This window comes from Anopheles coluzzii, chromosome 2, assembly GCF_943734685.1.
Source record: "Anopheles coluzzii chromosome 2, AcolN3, whole genome shotgun sequence".
In the NCBI taxonomy this organism is placed as follows: domain Eukaryota; kingdom Metazoa; phylum Arthropoda; class Insecta; order Diptera; family Culicidae; genus Anopheles; species Anopheles coluzzii.
Genome location: NC_064670.1, coordinates 25462840 through 25483009, shown reverse-complemented (window position 1 = coordinate 25483009; position 20170 = coordinate 25462840). Strand labels below are relative to the sequence as shown.

At 47.1% G+C, this 20170-nt stretch overlaps 1 protein-coding gene across 1 annotated transcript; it reads left to right on the top strand.

Annotated features, from left to right (window-relative positions):
* Positions 1-7122: 7122 nt before the first annotated feature.
* On the top strand, positions 7123-15290 carry LOC120947961 (uncharacterized). Its single transcript, XM_040363845.2, has 2 exons — positions 7123-9114; positions 14384-15290. Exons 1-2 carry the CDS (start codon positions 8855-8857, stop codon positions 15180-15182), a joined length of 1059 nt encoding a protein of 352 aa, XP_040219779.1. The 5' UTR covers positions 7123-8854; the 3' UTR covers positions 15183-15290.
* The last annotated feature ends 4880 nt before the right edge of the window (positions 15291-20170 follow it).

The following is a 20170-nucleotide window of genomic DNA, read 5'->3' as shown; positions in this document are numbered from 1 at the left end:
TTTCAGCCCGCAGCATACACCCCTAAAACGTTTTCCTCGAAACAAAATGTGTAGAAAAATTTGCTCTCGGAAATATTGGTACGAATTCCATCGGCTCCCTTCTTGAAAGTTCGCACAAAAATTCCTCACTCACCCCTCATTCCAGTGCTGCCCGCAACCAATTCTCGATCCATAGCCCAAAAGTGAGCAAATATCGGGCACACGCGACACGTACGGGTAGGGCGTCCCAAAACGAAGTGATATTTAATCCCTTTAGAACGCGAACAAATCACAATCGGGACCTGCTTTCCCCTTGGCAGAAATGATCCAGAAGAAAGAGGACGAACAAAAAAAAACCCAACCAGACCCACCTCTCGAGCACCGCGCGACCAGTGTTACCTTCCGTAAGATTGCTTTCTTTACCTTCCGACTAATAACAACTCCCTGAGTGCTCACACACACACACACACTCACAAGAGGAGCAATCGTTTGAGCCCGTTTAAGGTAACAGTGATTTTTATTTCCCACCTGAAGCCCGTTGCGCACGACACGGAAATGAATATTTGAAGGAATAATTCCTGTTGCTACCTCGTATCGTCGCACGGCACACTGCCAAAGTGGGAAGCGTGGAGCCAGGCACTGCCCAGGAGTGGTGGTAACGGTAAACTTTTCACACCTTCCCGGCCCGGAACGCCCCGAACGATACCCAGGCTCGTTCGAAGTGCTGCAGCAGTGGAAAAGGACGCCCGCGAACTAAGGGACTATCCCCGTTTATGTTCGCTTCGCTTCCGGTGGGATAACATTACCTGGTTCGCATAATAGACTCGTACTCGAACACGTCTCCGGGAAGGGAACGACGGTACCGTGTATATCGATGATGTGGAGAAGATGATGATGCAGCAACAATTCCAAACCGGATCAGGGCGCTTACACGCGGTGCGCTATGGGAGTTTGAGTCGATGTCGAATCGAGCAGCGACGAAAAGAGACGAAAAGCGCCTTTAGACGTTAGCATGGCAGGCATAAGTACGACGATTAGAACGTTGCCTGCATCAAAAGCATGTTTGTCTCGAAAGGAGGGAAAGGAAACATTTGCTCAATTCCCCCACCGAATACACGAATACAGGTGTCCTCTGTTAGGCTTTTCCAGCTATGGTACAGGAGAGAAAAAATGCCTTTCAGTGTTGTCTTCTAGAATGGTTGGTCTGATTCTGGTATGGAATGTACCGAACGACGAAAGAAGCTCCTTTCATACTAATTCGCCACGGCCGTGGAAAAAATGCTCGGTATCCGTCCTCGATGGGTGCATCTTGTCATGCAAAATCATGACCCAGGTTCCTGCTAATTGACTTTTATGCTGCTCAATTGGCTATTATTGTTTGCTCATTGAGTTATGGTGCGTGTAAGATGAACGTGGGATAATTTACGGACTTGCCTGCCTGTTGGGATGGTTTCGTTTAATTTATCGCTTACATAAATGACACAAGTAATTATTTTTTATGTTAGAATTTTAGTTCCCATGTAGAAACCCCTCTTATAACATGATGCTATAAATTAAAGTGCGCTCATTTGATTAGTAATAACAATAATTTCTTTCAATGCATAACATTAACGATTTTTGTACTCTAAATGTTGGAAGTTAGATGAATGTGTACTGAAAGATGCATACTTTAAGACAATTTTACTTGTACATTTTATCATAACCAATCCGATTAAACTAGCTGGCTGTTGTGCGAATGTAATTATAAATTTATCGTTGTTTTACAAACTGTTCAAACTAAAAGCAGTATAATACAAAAATAACAAAATACACCCATCTTTTCGCTTTCCATCCGCTGTGTAGCATTTATCCTCCCTCCCAAAAACAATACCACCTCATCAATCAAGGCAACGGTTGGCAAGGAAAATTGCCATAAACTTTACCACACCTTCATCAGTATCCTGCCCGTGTCTCGCCCCGCATGAAGCGATCCCTCACAGAATGTGTGACACATCGACCGAACGCAGGGCCAGAACAAACCGCACACAGCAGATCGGCTGCACCGCCTCAAGTGCATCGGATGCTGTTGTCGCTTTGCCATTGTCCAGAGCACCTGCATCGAGTGATTGAGAGCTGGGTGCAGAAAACAAAATACAAAATCAACAACAGCAACAACAACTGTCGAAATGAAATGACTTTTCTATCCTGCCGTAGCAGCAAAAAAAAAAAAACAGAACCGTGAGAAAGTTTTTCCCATCCAAAAAAAATCGGCATTCTGTTGTTTTGCCGCTATTCTGCTGCTGCTTTTCTATTTCTCGGCTCTAGTAGGCGAATCTGCTTTGTTTGCTCGCCGTATGTGCGCTTCATTCATGCGCTCTGATGGATTCGATCCTTTTTCAAGCACATCCTGCCCTATCCATTGGTCGGGTTTCGATTCGATTTGCTAAATTGTGTAGCTCGGATGGATTGAAGCAAACATCGGGGGAAACACGGGGTCCTATGCAAACAACGTCACAGGACGCATACGGTAGCTCATCGTTCATCGAGCATCAGCGAGACCTCAGCCATCAGTTTTGCAATCAATGTTCTCTTAAATGCGACCTTTCTTTGTGAAATGGTTTGAAAACAGAGTTTAAATTTTGCAGCATTTGTTGCAATTATTTCTGCTCATATTTTACACACACACATTCGTGCACACAGCAGTGGAAATAAATCCGTTACGGCTTTCCAGGATATTTCTCTCACATTTGCTTCACTCCACACTCATATATCAAATGTCAGTTTTCTACTTTCTAAAGCACTGTAAAAAAATTAAAGCTTTCTCCTGTGTTTGTTCCTGCCAATATTTGCTGCTGTCCTCATCCTTTGCTCTCTTTCGTTCATTAATTTATCTGCGTTTTTTTTACTTTCCTTCTGATGTCATTTCATGATCGCTTCTCTTCCATTTTAATAATCACCGTTCGTTTGCTCTATTTCATGAGCGTTTCTTTCTTTCGTTCTTTTTTAATTGCTTTCGTGGTCTTCTTCTTTTGTGCAGCGACACCACTGCCAACACCACTGAGCCTCATGTTCACCATGTGTGTGTGCGTGTGTGTGCAGCACACATACAGTCGAGAGAGATAGAACAAGAGAGAAAGAGCATAGAAGATTGAACATTTTCTGTAGATTGTTGCTAGACTGTAGACTATAACCATTTCTGTTTTCTCATTCCATCCCATTCCAGTGGGCCATCAACAATGTGTTGCTTTTCCGAGAATTTTGCCCATTCCCAGCTGCCGCTACCCATTGCCGCCAGGCGAATGGATTCGTTGCAATAGCACATTATTATTTTCTTTCTTTCATTTTTTGTTTGTCCTAGAAGCATGAGTAGCGCTGCACGGGAGAAACGGGAAACTAAAAGATAAATGCGACGCAAACAACAGTGCTGCTGCAAGCTGTGAGAGCACAAATTTATGATTCGGAATAACAATCTTAATGACTTGCATGGTTGAATTTTGTGGAAGAGCTTTACGGAGCGCTGTAATCCCGGTGGATGTGCAAGATTCGAAAATTTACTAGCAAAATATGAAAATGATCACTTCTCTTCTACAATTCGATGGTGTACAGCGTGTTTCAAATTTATGCTTCAAATATGGTAAAACGCTCGCGCCAGCAGCCGTCGTCAACCGCTTGTCTAAAATCACAACACATACCAGCAAACGCTTCCTTGTTTCGCTCTTTGCGCTGTATGTTGTACACTTTCGATGCGTTTCTTTTATCACTTTTATCTCTGCTTCTTTCCACATCAGCATTACGCCCGGTTTGCTTGTTCTTCCGACGCGTTAGATAAGCGTTTATAAAATCACATTATGCGTTTGGTGCTTTTTCGGACACACTGCGCACACAATAGGGCTTAAAACCAGCCACGGTGACAGGACGCAGGCAGTAAGAAGTAGAAAATTATATTTATTATTTTTTGCCCTTTGTTCTCTTCCCATTTCCTTTACCTCCCACGTGTTTCGTCTCGCCAGTCCCCGCTCCAGCTCCCTTTTCGCTTGTCCTCCTTTTTTCTGGTCTTCCTCCATGTGTCCTTGTGCTGCCTGATGAAAATCAGCACTTTACCGAACAACACACCCACAACTTTCAAGCTTTTGTGTCCCCTATACACACACACACACGCTCAGCCACACAGCACAAATAAGCTTCGCTTTGCAATGTGTTTTACGCATTCGCTTCTCCACTTCGCTTCGTCCGCTTATCTATCTTTCGTCCCTGTTGCTTCTCGTTACTCTTCCCCTTCCCACCCCGATGGAATCTGATCCTCTGCGTGATCCTTCTTCGTTTTACTGTTGTTGTTGTTGTTGGTCCTGGCAATAGCATCTTTTCCAATGGCAGGACGAACACACGTGCAGCACCGGTGCCGTCATAAAAGCTGGCTGAACATAAATAAAAAAAAACACAAAGCAAAATCGGCAAAGGACAAACGAAGCACTAACACAAACGGTGCAGCAGAAAATCAAACGAACGCACACAAGCGAACGAATAATATCCAAACGCTGGAGCGCTGGAAAAATCGTGTACAGTTGAAGAAAAATGATGAAGCGGTGAAACACACCGACCAGAGAGGGACGAAGATTAAACACGCAGCAAAAATCGAGATAAATGCGAATAATCGTAAAAAGAGGATGGAAAGGAACGAAACACATTAGCACAGCGCATAGCACAGGATTCGACAGGAAAGGCAGTACAAGAAACTGCTTAAAGTGCCTCTCTAGTGTGTGTGTGCGTGCGTGTGAGTGCGCAGGAAGAAACACGAAACAATCATAGATCAGAGAGTATCTCGCGCATAGACGCATAGGAGGAAAGGAATGGCATTTTTAAAAAGGAATCGAAAAAAAAGCACGAAATGAGGAAAAACATGAGAACCATGGGAAGCACTTCGGATTTTGGGCGGATAAAAAAAAAAAAAGAAATGGATGTGTTCTGCACGCCAGCGTCTGTGCCGAGTGCTCTTGTCATTTGCCGAGATGGAGATGAATTGACACGACAGGATAATGGGCAAAACTGTGGAATGTACTAAATCCTTAACTATCGCACTGCTCCTTCACTGCGAACGGGTGTTTTCTTATTTTACCCGAAACCGATCTCATCTTTACGATCTCGTCTGTCCAACAAAATCATTTGCTAATTCTTTTTTTTGTGCAGCCTTGTTTGGCTCTATTTTTGGTAAAATTCCACACCGCTCTAGCGTCCCATTGCAATCCTTCCTTACATCTTGAGAGAGAAAAAAAATCCCTTCTGCATGCATGAGCGATAAGCGGGTGGATTTCGATTGAAAAAAAAGAAAGGAAAAGGATATTTTTAATTACCCCGTTCAGAGGGGCATAATAAATTGCTCTACCGAACGAAGGGTGCTCACTCTGTACCACTTCAACATAATAACGCCAGGGAGAAAGCTCCCATAGATTAAGCCAAGTGACAGATTGATGAGAAACCTAATCCAAACGTAGCTTTAGGGCAGCGCTGGACGGAGAAGGAGAGCGAGTGAGACATGTTTAATAAGCCCCCGCACATTATCTATCCACCACGCAGCACGATTTATGCTGTCAGAAATGTCAGAAAGTCGCCTGCGGGGTTCGTATTCTCTGCTATCATCGCAATCGAGTCCCCGCGTACGCCTTAACACGCCAGGTGAGGTTCTAGAGAGAGAGAAAGAAAACAAAAGGGATAGAAGATACTATGCACCTAGACAGCATACAAAAGCAGTGCGGAGAGGACGTAAGCGAGGCGGGGGAATTGTGTAATTCACAAAATGATCAAAGACTTGATTTCGATTACTTTACTCAATTTCTTTCATTTCAAGAGGAACTAATTCAGCCGAGAGAGACGGTGTGTGTGAGAGAGAAAGAGTGAGAAACGAAAAAAAAGGATATGAAATGATAGCGTCGCAATTTGGTACATTTAGCACTCCATTAGCGTAATGCGATTTCAACGCAGGTCCTTCAAACAAATACGAGCCACTTGCAAATCGAAACCCGAGAGCCGAACATAATCGAATGCGAAATACTTTAAAAGCAACCGTCTGTCTCCTTCTCCCCGCGGGAAGCACCGCATTACCATCCGCACCGGGCAAGCGTTCCGGGAAAGCAGATCAACTTTTAACATTGTTTCCTTTTTACATCACGCGAAGCCTGCTAGACTGGGCTAGGCTGGCTGGCGGTCGACTTCAATAGTATCCTTCGCTTCATGCTTTGCTGGGCTGTTTTTTCCCTCCTTTCCCTGTCTGTCTCTTTATTCTGAGCACTCGATGTCCAGGCTTTTCATAGAACTCAACTCAACCGTAGCGCAGCGGGAATTAGACGCCAGGCTTTGGGCTCGGCCGGGGCCTTGGTTTCATTACTGTTTCAGCTTCCAGAGTGGACAAAGAATGTGCTGGACATACAACTAGTGTACGTACTTTCTCAAATGTATTCTACAGATTTTGGAAGTTGAAAATGAGGATATTCTGGTACGGTGTAATGGACAGTGGACTTTGAAAATGACTTTAAGGACTTTCAGGTTTGATCCTTTGAGGAATCAATGTTCGGTACATTGAAACCCTACATCGTCCCAACACACTCCCAAAACAGCGAAGAAGCGAGCTGAGCCTACAAATCGTGTGCTCTCACTTTCTTTCTGTCAACAGTTTCTAATTCCGATGCAATCACACAAATCTCCATCTAGCTTTCGATCTCGAAGCTTGCCAGTGATATAGAACCACCCAATGTCGATAACTTTCCGTTCCAAGAGCCCTCTGCAGCCTATCTAGGCCTCCAGCGGAGAGTGAAGAGTGCCTGGGATCTCCTCCAATCCAAGCCAATAATTCAACCTTTCCACAGCGTAGTACAAGTTAATTTGATCCTCCTCGGCTTATCCATCGACTTCCCTGGCGAGATCGTAGAAAAAAAAAAACAACAACATCAACACCAAAGCCCGTACATCGCGAGTCCGTGCTTTCGCTCGCTCCCCATCTCCCTTGGGGCTCGCATGACACGGTCACCATAAATGTCACCATCGTCCGGCCGGTAACACACTGCAATGGTAGCAACTGGTAGCATATTGAACCGAACCGAGCCATGGACGAACGACGGGCCGGCTACGTTCTCCAACGCAGAGTCTTCCTCGCCAGCGTCGTATCGTTTTATTTTACACACGATCAAGCACGCCTTGTAGCAGTAGATTAAGATAGTCTGCGCCGCGATAATGGGTGCGAGGTGGCTCTCGCTTTGCTTCTTTGCGGGAAACATGCTGCTGCTGCTGCTGCTGCTGCTTCCTCTCCCAACGAATGCTGCTCCATATCTTGTGCGTCGGCATTAAACAGCTTGGATTTAATCGACCGGCAGCGTACAGATACACCAGACAGCAGCAGCAGCAGAAGGATTTAAAGAAAATCCAAACAACCGAGCCAAGCGCTTTAGCAAGAGCAAAAGAGAACGCACAGAGCGAAAGCACCGAAAAGCGACATTAGATGCGAACGGGCTACACACACATAGATACACACACGCACCAAGGGATATGGCGAGCACAATGAATGTGTAATCTGATATCATTGATAATTTATATTCCGCACCGACACGCCACCAGCACGGCAGCAGCTTCGGGAGTTACATTAGTCTAAAAGCGGTTGTCCAAAAAGTAGGAAGAGGCCGAAAAAACACACACACGACACAAGGAAATATACGACGAAACGGAGAGCTCCAGCAACTCCAGCAAAACTGCACCGAGTGATGTTGGTCAGGGAAATCCTCGTCCGTGTTTGCGTTTGTTTCACGGCCTTCTTCTGGCTCGAACGCTGTCAACTGAACGCGATCAGCATATGAATCAACGCCTCGAGCTTAGAACGGTATGGATGTGTAGCAGCTCGTGTGTGTGTGTTTTTATTCAGCGATTTCTTATTTCAAGCTTTTCTTGAGTTTAAACAAAAACGCAGAAACTTTGCAAGCTTCCAAAGCTTAATGATTCCTACAAGAAGTGACATTTATCTTCTTTCCCTGGTGGCCTACTCCATAGATCTTGCGAAACAACTTAAGACAGCACAAACACGTCAGCTAATTATATGCTAGCTGACCGATTAACGAGCCCAAAACTCTATCACCCAGTTTGTGGTCTGAGCCGCTTCCACGGCAACTGGATCGCAACTCAGAGGAGACTTATTGCCACCGTCTCATAGCTACTTTCGGTCCGCTACTGCCACCGACTACCCCCACCATAGCAGAAGCTTTCCCGAATCCAGCCGGGAGTTTGATTTCAATCTCAAGCTGTTCGCGTACTGGGAAGTAACGCGACCCCCAAAAACACTCCGTCGCCCGTGCGGTGGACGAATGGACGTGTACCACACGCACTGCTGCCTCGGCCGGCACGCCACAACCCCACCCCCCCGGCCGCGCACGCAAACCGCGCGAGGCAGATGAACTTTAAATTTGTCCGCCTATTGATTGATTGACGGCGGAGCAAATCTGGAGCAACAACTCCAATAGACCTCCGGAGTTTTGCCGTGCCGCTTGGACCATCATCAACGCGGTGAGTCGCGACGTTGTGTGCGACGGCTGATTCTGTTACGCACCAGCTCTCCCGGTTCGTTCGCGTTACCGGTTCGCTCTGTGTGTTTGGTCGCACCGGTACATGCCGGTGGGCCGTATGCCTGGTGTCCTTCCAGACCGGTGGTGTCCAGTGTCAGCGACGTTTTGCGATTGTGTCGATTATGATGTTACACATCCCGCTACCCTTCAGCACACCCTCCACAGTTTAATCTGTCAATTTTCATTTCTCTTCGTGACAGGTTTTTTTTCCCCACCTTCAGTTTCCCCTTTTGTCCAGCGCTGCTAAGACACTACCGACATCTGAGACATTGGAGATTTTCGGGCTTGACTTGCTGACAATGTTGTGCCGTCGCATGCGTTTGACTGAGCGCCATCTTCAACCGCCCAGAGAACCGCTGGAAGGACCGATCGTACGGCCCTGTACAGCACGGAAACTGATGAACCTAGACACTGCCACAAGCAATAGCAACCACAGCACCAACACCACCGCAACGACGACCAACGACGCTAGCAGTACACCGCACCCAACCATCACCATTCCAACGGGAGACGATGCCGGGACAACCTGCGAGGGACAACCGTTTTCACCACGTGGGAGGTAGATGCTTTGTTTCTTTGCTCATCCATCGATACTGCAATTATTTTTGCTTGCTTTCCTGTGTGTTTTTGGGCAACTTTTTGCAATGCTCACCTAATCTCCCTGATCCTTTTCCTACCTGCACCACCTGCCTGTGCATGTGATCCTTCAAAAGCGTCATTATTAGTTCCTCTCAGTTTCTCAGTGTTAGGTTCCCTTTTTTCAATTTTGGTACATAGTGTTTGGCAACAAGTTTTGCAACCACATCCGTCGGATAGGAGAGAACCCAAATGTGTCAACCAACGAGATCGAGGTGACAAGGCCTCGATCGAAGGGACATGTTTTGATAATTTATCTCATTTCACTGCGTACGACTCCAGAGACCTCTATTGTCCCTGGTCGCACGCACGCTCTGTATAATGTCTTGCATTATAGCACGTTTCATGGATTAGAGCACCTAAGAAATCATACCATTGCCTGCCACACATTCGACAACGACCTCAAAACAATAAAGTAATAAGAGCAGAGCACTGTGTACCGTACGAGCTTTTCTCTGGCAGCTGTTTCTGCTTAGGATGTAAAAAAAAAAAACAAAGAAATTCAAACTTTACGTCACTACCGCTGACCACCGGGTCTATCTGTTCGGCTTGCCTACAAACCTAAAGCCTCCGACTTATCATTATTATGCTAATCGGTTTATGGCACACCAACTGGCAGAATTTATGACCACTCTCACAGCCTCCCAGGGCTGCCCGAGTGCGCACTGTTGGTGGCTGCACCAATCATCCCGCACAGGGCTTTAAATTAATTAGATTAGATTTCTATCGTGCGTTCTGCAAAATGTAAAAATGGAGTGTGAGTTTGTCTCCGGTGGGCTACAGGGCACAAGATCTTCGAGGAGCGAAACAGCACGAATCGCACCAGGAGGAGAACGGCAAAGCAAACGAAGCACTAGTGTGTGATGCAACGGTAACAAGAGCAAGATGGATGTCGTGCTGCAGGCTGGCGATGAATGTAGGAACACCATCACGGAAGGAAAGTAACGTGACCTTCTGGTTCGGGGAAGATTGGTACGGGTCGGTGCAGATAAGAAATGATTTAATTTATGAAATTTCTTACACGAATGGTGGACCTAGACCTAGCGAAAATCATTTCGCATAAACAAAATTTAGCTCGAAAGCATGCTTCCTTATGCTTTTTCATCTACAAAAGCAGGGGTTTGTCTATTCCTTTGCAAAGATGATGAGAGATAACTATTGCAGACGACGGATTTTGAAGGAGATGAAGCGATAGACCACATATGTTTGTCGAAATACTTGAAATCTTTGAACTTGCGAAAACAAAAAGCTCCTATTTCTTAATATTTGCTGACCCTTATTTGATTGATGAAACAACTTCATAAATTTTAACCTAAATATACATCTTCGCTATTTCTATTGCTTGTCTAGACATTGAGTATTAAGATTTAATAACGTCCCATTGATTTCTCTATGCAGACAATCGTAAATCATGTAAACATTTATTTAAAAGCTGTCTAACCATTCTCATTTACGCAGAAAACTATGTTCCATTTATTACACACAACACTATGGTTGATTAGGATGCGACGATCACTAAAGACCTCCTCTAGACCACATCGTAAACCATTCACTGTCACGCGAGTTGCTGATTAAATTGATCTGCTAAACTCGGCTTACAAAAACAGACCGAAGACCGAACATCATGTCAATCATAAACATAAACGCTATTGTCTACCTTTCCTAGCATGTCCTCGCCAATCCCCGATACCTGTCCCGACCGATCACCATTCCAGCAGATGAAGTACATTCGCGAAATGCGCCATTCGGACCGCAGCAAAAAATAGGAGATATTGGAAGTTTGCGAAATGAGCGATTCCACCCCAAACTTCCCCTTTTCTTTCCCGCCACCACCCGCGCACACCAAAACCAAACCAACCACACGCGATGAGCTTTAATTAGGATCGAGCATAAAATTGATAGGAACCCACGGAACTATCCCCCTTTCACGTCCTCCGACTCCTCCGACACTTCCCGGAGAGATATCGGATCTATGCACCGGCGCGAAGGCAAATCTTCTAACCGGTGCCATATCATTTCGCGACCAGCAATGTTACGGCCTTTGATTTCGGGCCTTCTCGGGGGTTTCACGCCCACCCTACCCACCCTCCCTTTGCTGTGCATGTGTTTTTGTACGTATATTATCCAATTTCGCTTCATTTCCTGCAATTTATTAGCCCTCGCCGATCATAATGCGCTCTTTGCGGGACTACAAATCTATTTCGGGCACTAAATCAAACGGGGCCAAATAAAAGGGTGGTGTCTTTTATTTCTCGCCCATCTTCCCGTGTCTTCTCCCTGTACACTGTACACCCTTCGTCTCGCCATCCTGCCGACAACGGACGATCAGTGTCAGGGGGAGCGTAGATTTCTGGAAAACGGCTCTTGCACTGTCTCGCGATGGAAAATAATAAAATCAAGCAAACGTACCATTTAACCAAAGCGGAGCCGCCGCCGTCTGGCTGAGCATTCTCTGGTCCATCCCCGAAGTGCCGTGGTCTAGGACGATAAGGGTGTACCACTCAAACGCCCCGCCAGCAGGCGACGGGCGCGCCAGTTCGCGAGAACAATATTCACGCAGTAGAGAGCGAGAGAGGAAACAAAATAAGGAACTATAACGCAACATATCTATAACTCGGTCTAACGTTCGCACGCGCGCATGTGTGCACACACCCTGTTTCCCATGCGGCTAGTCGCGAAAGATCGCAGAACCATCGTGGCGGCATCGTTTGATTCCCAAAATTTGATAGCCAATATAGCGCATTCATATAATTAAAAATTTATGTAAATAAGATCTGACGCTTGCTCGCATGTGGTGGGACCAGGGGAGTGTATCTCACAGGCGGACAGTTGTTCCATCCACACACACACACAGCCGCGATTCGCGAACGTGTGTGTCCGACTAGCCGGCTGAGCCCGTATGTCAAACGCCAACGGGTTGTTGTGGTTGCGTTGCGTTATTACGTTTTTATTTTTATTTCAGCTTTTTTGCCCATTTCGTTTTCGTTTCACAACCAGCGCTATGCTCAAACACCCCTGGGAGGGTCGTCGGCAGGGGATGTTTAATTCCTTGCAGCATCACTCATCAGTTTCGCGACTTGTTTTTGCGTGTGTGGCGTTACGCTTCTACTTCCAACGGACCGGTGTACCGTTGTGCATTTGAATTTGGCTGTTTTCCACAGTCCACAGCACGTCCACAGTTCCACATTCGCGTTGGACCTCCTATTCTCAGTTCCGAGAACGGGTCAGCATGCGCATCAACCCTTGCAAACCCTCTCTGCACGAACCACGGTGGCGCATCACACGGTCCGCTAACTAATGAAGCTAGGATTCTTGCCCAAAGTACAACAGAAACCTCAGAAAAAAAACAACAACAACAACAAATTGAGGAACACAAAAAAAAGTCCACCAAACAACCGAACACGCCACGCTGTCCACGGTTGATCACGGCCGCGAGCGATAAACGGCTAAAACGAACGGCGATGACGACCAACACACGTATTACTAGCGTGCCTGCAGTGTTGCGTTTTGCGTTCGTGGAGGTGGAACCGTCTGAAGGGATCGCTCGGTAACGCTTCTTCAACCGAGGACTCAACCCCCTCGAAGCAGTAGTATTGGGGGAGAAACATATAAAACCCTTAGCTGGCTCGTAATAGCCTCAAAACAAATGTCAGTCGGTGGTAATTTTAGCATACGCTCGTTAGGTTACGGCTTTAGCTTAGTCGGACGAAAGTGTGTCAAGTGTGTTGGAAGTAGAGCATTGGTTAATTTTAGGGTTTGAAGCATTAAAATTAACATTTTGAGCAATGTTTAAATGTTTTGCCGAAAGCATGATGGTTTGTGGATGAGAAAAATCCATTAAAAAACGTAAACATCATAGAAGGATTACTAGCATCTAACCAAAGCCAAGAGATATTAGAGTTCTAAACGAGCCGAAACAGGAACAAACAATTCGAGTTGAAATAGAACAGAATAGAGACTGACTTTAGATAAGTCAAGCGAAACCTCCATAAGGCAATGTCTCATATCCAAGCTCCATATTTTTGAAACTATCCTCCACATTCCCAAAACCTGCAAACATCGATACCATCACACTATGCAGCATTGCATTCCTTGCCGCTCGGTTATTCGTTCTTCGAAACATTCCGTGAAGTTGCAGCAAACTCAACAGCAAAAAATGTCTCTCGCCTGGTATTCCCCATTGTTTTCGCTCATTTCTGCCCATATTATAGCATTCTTCTGTCTCTGCCGAACATCGCGGTGGCGTAATTTCCGTGTTTATGTTTTGCTGACTATTTTCTCCTTTGCCGACTGGGGTTTCGTCCTGCCGTAAATTGTTTCTGTCATCAACGTTGCTGCGTATCTCCGTTCTACAATCCACTCCAATCCATGCGAAAGATACAAAGATCTCCACACCCAACATCACACGGCGTGAGTCATGTAGCCAACACCATGGGAGCCCCACGGGGAAATGACGATCGACGTTGGTGGTTCCAACTGCAAAGAGTTCGCCACCAGGTTCGCGAAATGAGCTGGCGTCGAAAGTGGACCAGCATGGGTGACGAAATATGACAATGGGCTGTGGCTCCTGGGTCAAGAAATACAGACATCGAGCAACATCTACTACTCGCAAAACATCTCATTTGCTTTCCTGTGAGCGAAATTCTCCCTCTCGAGGATCGCAAATCCCAATCAAGACGGGTCCGTGTCTCAACCAAGGTACGAGTTACACCCTCCGTTGCTGACTCGTTAGGGGCGTCTGGTGTGTTGATTCATAAAAGTCCAGGAACAACGGATTGAACAAGCCGAAAACAAAACTAAAAAGCACACACACACACAAATCACCCTTCACATCCCGCACAGTTGGAGGCAGCTTTCACACGCTCCGTCCGGGACCGCTTCTTCGCGCTTCGTAGTGTGGCGTTTGATTCTCCGGCGGGGTTTCCCAAACCGTATTCGCAAGCGGAAGAAGTTCACAAACGCAAGCGCCTCGGCACGTCTTGAAAGGCGGCCGCTTGAATCGTTCTGCTGTTAATTTATACATTTTTCTTCCCTCCTCAACGTACCGTACCGCTTCCCTTCCCCTCTTGCTGCATCAAGATCATTCATGCTCTTTTTGATACAGATCGTGAAGTTATAATTTGCTCCAAAGATCATCTTCCGGCCTCTTCTCATTCCACTACTGCTTCTAACCTTCCCTCTTCTCGCTGCAGGAAACTCCCCGAAGGGCCCAAAACACCTCTGGTGATCGTGAATCTGAACATCCCGCCCGGCACGGAGACACTGGCACCGAAAAGCGCATCCCGCTCCGAGCGGCACAAGCTGCCGCACTTCTGCATGCAGTATCGCAATCTCGGCCGGCTCTGCTCAGCCCCACCGGGATGTGCGGGTGCTGGCGTGCCCACCGTCGTCGGTACGGCGGGCCCGGCAAGCGGCCTGATTCCTCAGATATTCATCCAAAGCTTCGAGCTGCAGGATCGTCGCGCCGCGGACGGGCCGGCCGGCGCAGCGGACCACGATCAGCAGCAGGGAAGCCAGCGGTACAACATCATCACCGAGAATGATGAGGATACGTTCGCGACGCTACTGTTGGACAACATTTCCAACATTTCGCTCGAGATGATACAGCGCCACCAGCAGAAGCTGCTCGGCACGACCGCATCCTCGATCACGGAGAGTCCGCTAGTGACGGGGGTGACCGGCAGTGCGACCTGCTTCCAGCACGTCGAAGGATGCAGCAGCATGGAGCGGACGGAAAGCAAAACGTCCACCGAGGGTCTGCTGCCGCTGGACGGTAGGATGGATTCGCATGACGAGCGAGACCGCCAGGCTAGCAGGGGACAGTCCGCCTCGGGCCCTACGAACGATCGGCTGGCAGTGACACCGGAAGCGGTAGACGATCAGAACCCGGACATTCCGGCTGGCTACCGTTCGCTCTGCTACCGTACGCCCAGCCCCAAGACGCGCCAGATCATTCGCGTGGACATCGTTACCAGCAGGGAAAAGTATTGAACCAGACGGGTGGCACTCGTCCCAGACACTGTTGGATGCGAATTTGATTGGTGATTGCTTTAATCGGTTCAAAAGTAAGAATAATAAATAAACCTCGTTTAGACAGTACGGCTCAGCTGCGTATCAAACTGCTTTAAAATACTCTCCCCAGTTTGTTTTTTGCTATGGTATATTCTTCAACCTTCCCAGAAATCGAACCGCATTTTAGAAAGTTCCCAAAAGATGATGATCACCACCAGGTGAAAGCAAGATCTCGCGCCGCTAGGTCGCTGCCTAGCAGCTGAACGCTGAAAATTGCGCATCCTCAAAACACCCGGTACAACAGCTGGTGGAGCTCGTGCTGTTGGACAAACGGCACACCCTTAAAACAAAGCAAAAACTGAAAAGACAATCCCATGCACCGCTCGCCGTACCCCTGCCTAATTAGCGGCCCATCCCAGCTCGTCTCGGAGGCATCATAATCACTGACGTTCCGAAGGCATTCCGAAAATCCAATTTGCTTCCCGCCCCGGTTAAACTGCATTCAAAATGAAGCTTCCAAAATGAGCTACAAATTAGCTGCGGCGTGTGCGCCACCATAAACTACATTGTCGCAAATGGACCCCGTTCGATTGTGGCCGAAACGGTGGCGTCGGTGCGTCGTAAAATGGTTTAATAGCGGAAATATTATAACCGACACAAACAGGAACGCGCCTGCAGCACTAGTGATCGCACGCCGCTGGAGGTGCAGTTTTTTTCTTTCTTTCTTTCTATTCCAACAATCAGTAGATCATTTGTGTTGAAACACGCTTATTTAATTATGTCTGCTTAATACAGCACATACAAAGAAATGGTGAATAATTAAAGCGTTCTGATCGTTGAGGGAGAAGTAAGAAAAAAAGGCTAAAATTTTTATTTTTTAAACGTCCAGCTTCAATATCGTGTGATCTTTGGCAGGAACAAACAACTTGGAATACCCCGTTTATAGCTTCATTTTGTGATGCAGCACTCTTATTACCATTCTGTAGAAGTGGAGCCAAACTCTTAGCCAGCTCAGGCTAATCCCAAAAAGCCCAAACGTCCCGAAAGGTCAATCAACTTTCCAAGAACTTGCTTTTATTATATCAACAAAAACAAAACGGTGCATTTTTAGGCCTGGCCTGCCCTGCTACCTATTCCCTTTCGTGTCCCTTTGCGATTTCTCTTGCTAATCAACATTTGCCAAAGGAGAGCAAAAAAGTAAGCTCGCAAAAAAATCTACTACACATCCCGCACGAGCAGGCACGAGATGGTGATCTTCGCTCGGCTGCATGCGACTTTGCTGAATTTAACCCATCCAGAATCCCCCTCCCTCTCAATCCCACCGTATGGCAGTTGCAGTACTACAGCGAAACACGCGAGCAGCAACCTAACGACGTAGAGCCACGCAAAAGATAAAAATAGTATCAGAATGAACATAATAGGCCCAAAGAAAAAGCCACATCGTAACCACAAAATCATATGGCTCGATTATGATCCCTTCCACCCTACGTTCGGTTCGATTTGTCGCTTCTTTCTTCTTTCGGCAGTTTCATTGGGACGTGTTTTTTTCTTGTTCTTCTTGGCTTGGCTGTCCAATCGAACCAAAAAGCACCACCCCGGGGCGAGGGAAACTATCTCCTCCGGTGCTGTATTTATGAGTCCTAATGATACGGGACCCGAAAGATGATGCGACCATTACACCCGATCGATGAGCTATCGCTGCACGGTGATAATTAAAATAATATATTACCCAAACATTTACACACACACAAACACACGGAGCTTCACATGGGTGTAGCCCGTAGCGCCATTCAGACGTCACACGATCGATGAATCCGCAACGATCATTCCCAAACTGTCCTGGTCTAGTCCACCACCACCACCTCCACTCTTCTGTCAGGATGCTGGTCGGTTGCTCGTTGCGCTTACCAGCTCGCTTACTCCACCCATGGCCGAAGCGATGAATCGAGGCATCGATACGTTGAGAAATGACAGATTTCCATGCCGGACCTGCCTTTTGTGTTGTGCCGCCGCCCCAGCGTTTGGAAGATCTTCCTCCGGGATGGCGCCTAGCACGGGAAAAGGTTCGCAACCGAGCCATCCGACGTGGTGCAGACGGAAGCAGAACCTTTTTTTCGGTTCGGTTGTACGTGTGTTCTTTCCACTGAATAGAGATCACACTCTCAACAACGGGCTTTTGCTTTTTTTTGCCAGGCTCAACCTCAACCTCGATCAGGTATCAGGTTAGTATTGGGTATTGGGCAATGAAGATTAGGGCCCTTTGCCACCGTTCCGCCACGTGGATTAACGCGTTGCCATTGAACCTGCAATTTGCTTCCACAAACAATGACCCAACAGGATCCTGCTGGCATGCATGGATATTTACATTACGGAATCGGTATTCGGGACGCACCAGAGCGGATAAACTGTTTGTGCAGAAATCCCAACAGCACAGTGTACAGACACCTAATACGCTAATACGTCATTGCAAACGATGCCCAGAGATTTAGATTAGATCCTCCCGAAAATACAACTATACATCGTTTAGCTCTTCATCAACATCCCGAGAGGGATGAAGAGGGGTGTTGAAAGTGCCAGTATTCATCTGTCTAGCCCATTCACCCGTCTAATGACGGCTCACGAGCAAGCAACACGCTTCTTGGTTGCAGAAACTAGGATTTAAAATATGACCACGACCAAGAACAGTTCCACCCAGCACGAAATGAATTCGCCTCATTGCGTTTGCGTCTAGCGCACCGCACCATCAACCGTGGCGGTTCGTGGCGATCGATGTGATGAAGGCTGATTTATGGCTGCATCAAGTACCACTACCCCCATCGACAATGTTCACAACATACCGGGGTAAATCGACTTTCCTGTAAGAAAACTCGTTGCAGCCTTAACGACCGCTCGATTGTTGACGATTGCTCATTTTCTTCCCACTCTTTGACGACGACGACCAGTACAGGCGATGATGGTACCAAAACAATTTGCCGAAGGCCAATAGCGAAATAAACAAACGATCATTACTTCCCCCGAAATGTACTGCCCAAAGAGCGAAAGAGACAGAGAGACAGAGAGATAGACGGGATATGCGGAAATTTAATTCTCAAAAACTACATTTACGCAGACGGGATGTTTTTCTTCGAGCACTGGTAATTCATACCGTTTCCCGCCCTGCCCATCCGGGGCTGCCGTAAACTTAATAAGCAATAAGACATAATTAGCCTTCAATATGCAGCACTCGCTTTAGGGCTGGGCGACGGCGACGACCTCGCCTTACCCATGGGAGTGTACCCATGAGCGGTGTGTGTGTGCGTGAATATACCAAACATCGAGCCCACTAAGCCGGCTAGCCAATATTCGACAGCTCATCAATCCTATGCTGATCTCCGCAACGCGGTACCCCTGGCTGGTGGTACCTGGCCGCCCGAATGGCAATTACCTACAGCTCTAGTTGTCTAATTTCACAAACATCCTTCTGTGTCTGTACCTTCACCCACCGAAACAACCGCCTACTCAGCGTAAAGGTGCATCGATCACCAAACCCCTCCACGGTCTGGTGGCGAGACGTCATTTTGGTCGTTAAGTTGCAGTTCCCGTACCCCGCCGTTGTACTGTGTACCTGGTATACAGCACAGCACACAAAACCTTCGCAGTTCAAAGTTGATAGCCCTCATTAAACCTCATTCCTCCCCGGGGGCAATCGGTAGGAACCACCGCTGCCTAGACGATAGTAACCGGCAATGAACGTTTCGCCAACGTTGTGGCTTGCAACACTTTTCGCCAACGCCATAAAAGCAGTTTTTGGCCAATCGGTGATCCGCCACTAATCTTTTGCTTCGTTGCATTCGCTTGATGGATCCCGAGGATGGCCATTGCTGCACGTCCAAAATAGGGAAAATGAGCAAAAAAAACAAGCTTACAAACGCAAGCAGCCACAAAGTAATCATTGCTGCACCTCGGCCAAACAAATAACACAATGAGCTTCATCTATGTCCTTTTTTTTTGTAAGTCTGTCTAGAGCTATGCTAATGAAACTATAATTATAGCTTTCTGCACACATATGTGTCTGCTTTCGTGACCGCCGCGACGCGGACACTGCTGGCCACACTGAACGCGCTCGGATCATTCTGCTCTACAGGCAGAAACTAAATCCCGACCAAAAACAAAGCCAAAATAAAGAATAAAAAAACACACACATGTACAACCTGCTCACCCTGAAACCGTGTATGTCTGCGTGTTGCAGCAGCAGCCAGTATGCCAAACGCATGGCTTTAATGCTCCCGTTAACTGCAACACTGTCGCTGATATCGTTTTACGACCCAGCACCAGACAAAAGCACCTTGATGCTTTAAAATGAACATAAAACATGCGCCAGCCACTACCGAACGAACCCTCCAGCGCCCCAGCTCCAGCTTGCTGTTTAATGGGGGTCTCCCCTCCCACCCCTTTTTTTGGCTTTTATTTATCTATCTTTCTACCTCCTCCCGACCACCACTCAAGATCACTTGTCATCGGCGATTAGTTCAAGTTTTAAATCATTTGCCGGGGCGCATTCTGAATGTGCACTAGCACGGACCAGAAGAAGCCGGCGGTCGGGGTGTCGAGTTTCCGAGCCAATTTCGCAATCACGCATCACGCAGCAAACTGTTTGGCAAATTCGTTTCCACACTCTCCTACCACTGGCTCAGTGTGATCGTGTTTTGGAGGTGATGATTGCCAGCAAACCAGTGCGGATGATTAAGAGATTCATTTAACGTTCGGCGCTTTAACTGTGTGCTTAGAAGCTAGGGGGAAACCAAATCGTATTAAACCACTCTCCAGGTTTTACAATATACATATCGGCTCATATTAATTATCACCACCCCATTTTATCTTCCCAAACCGTGTCTCTCACACGCTGCTTAGTTCCCGCGCAAATAGAAAGGCAAACACAAACGCTTCTCACCCCGTTCGGTTCACGCGCAACCCCACACGAGAACAAA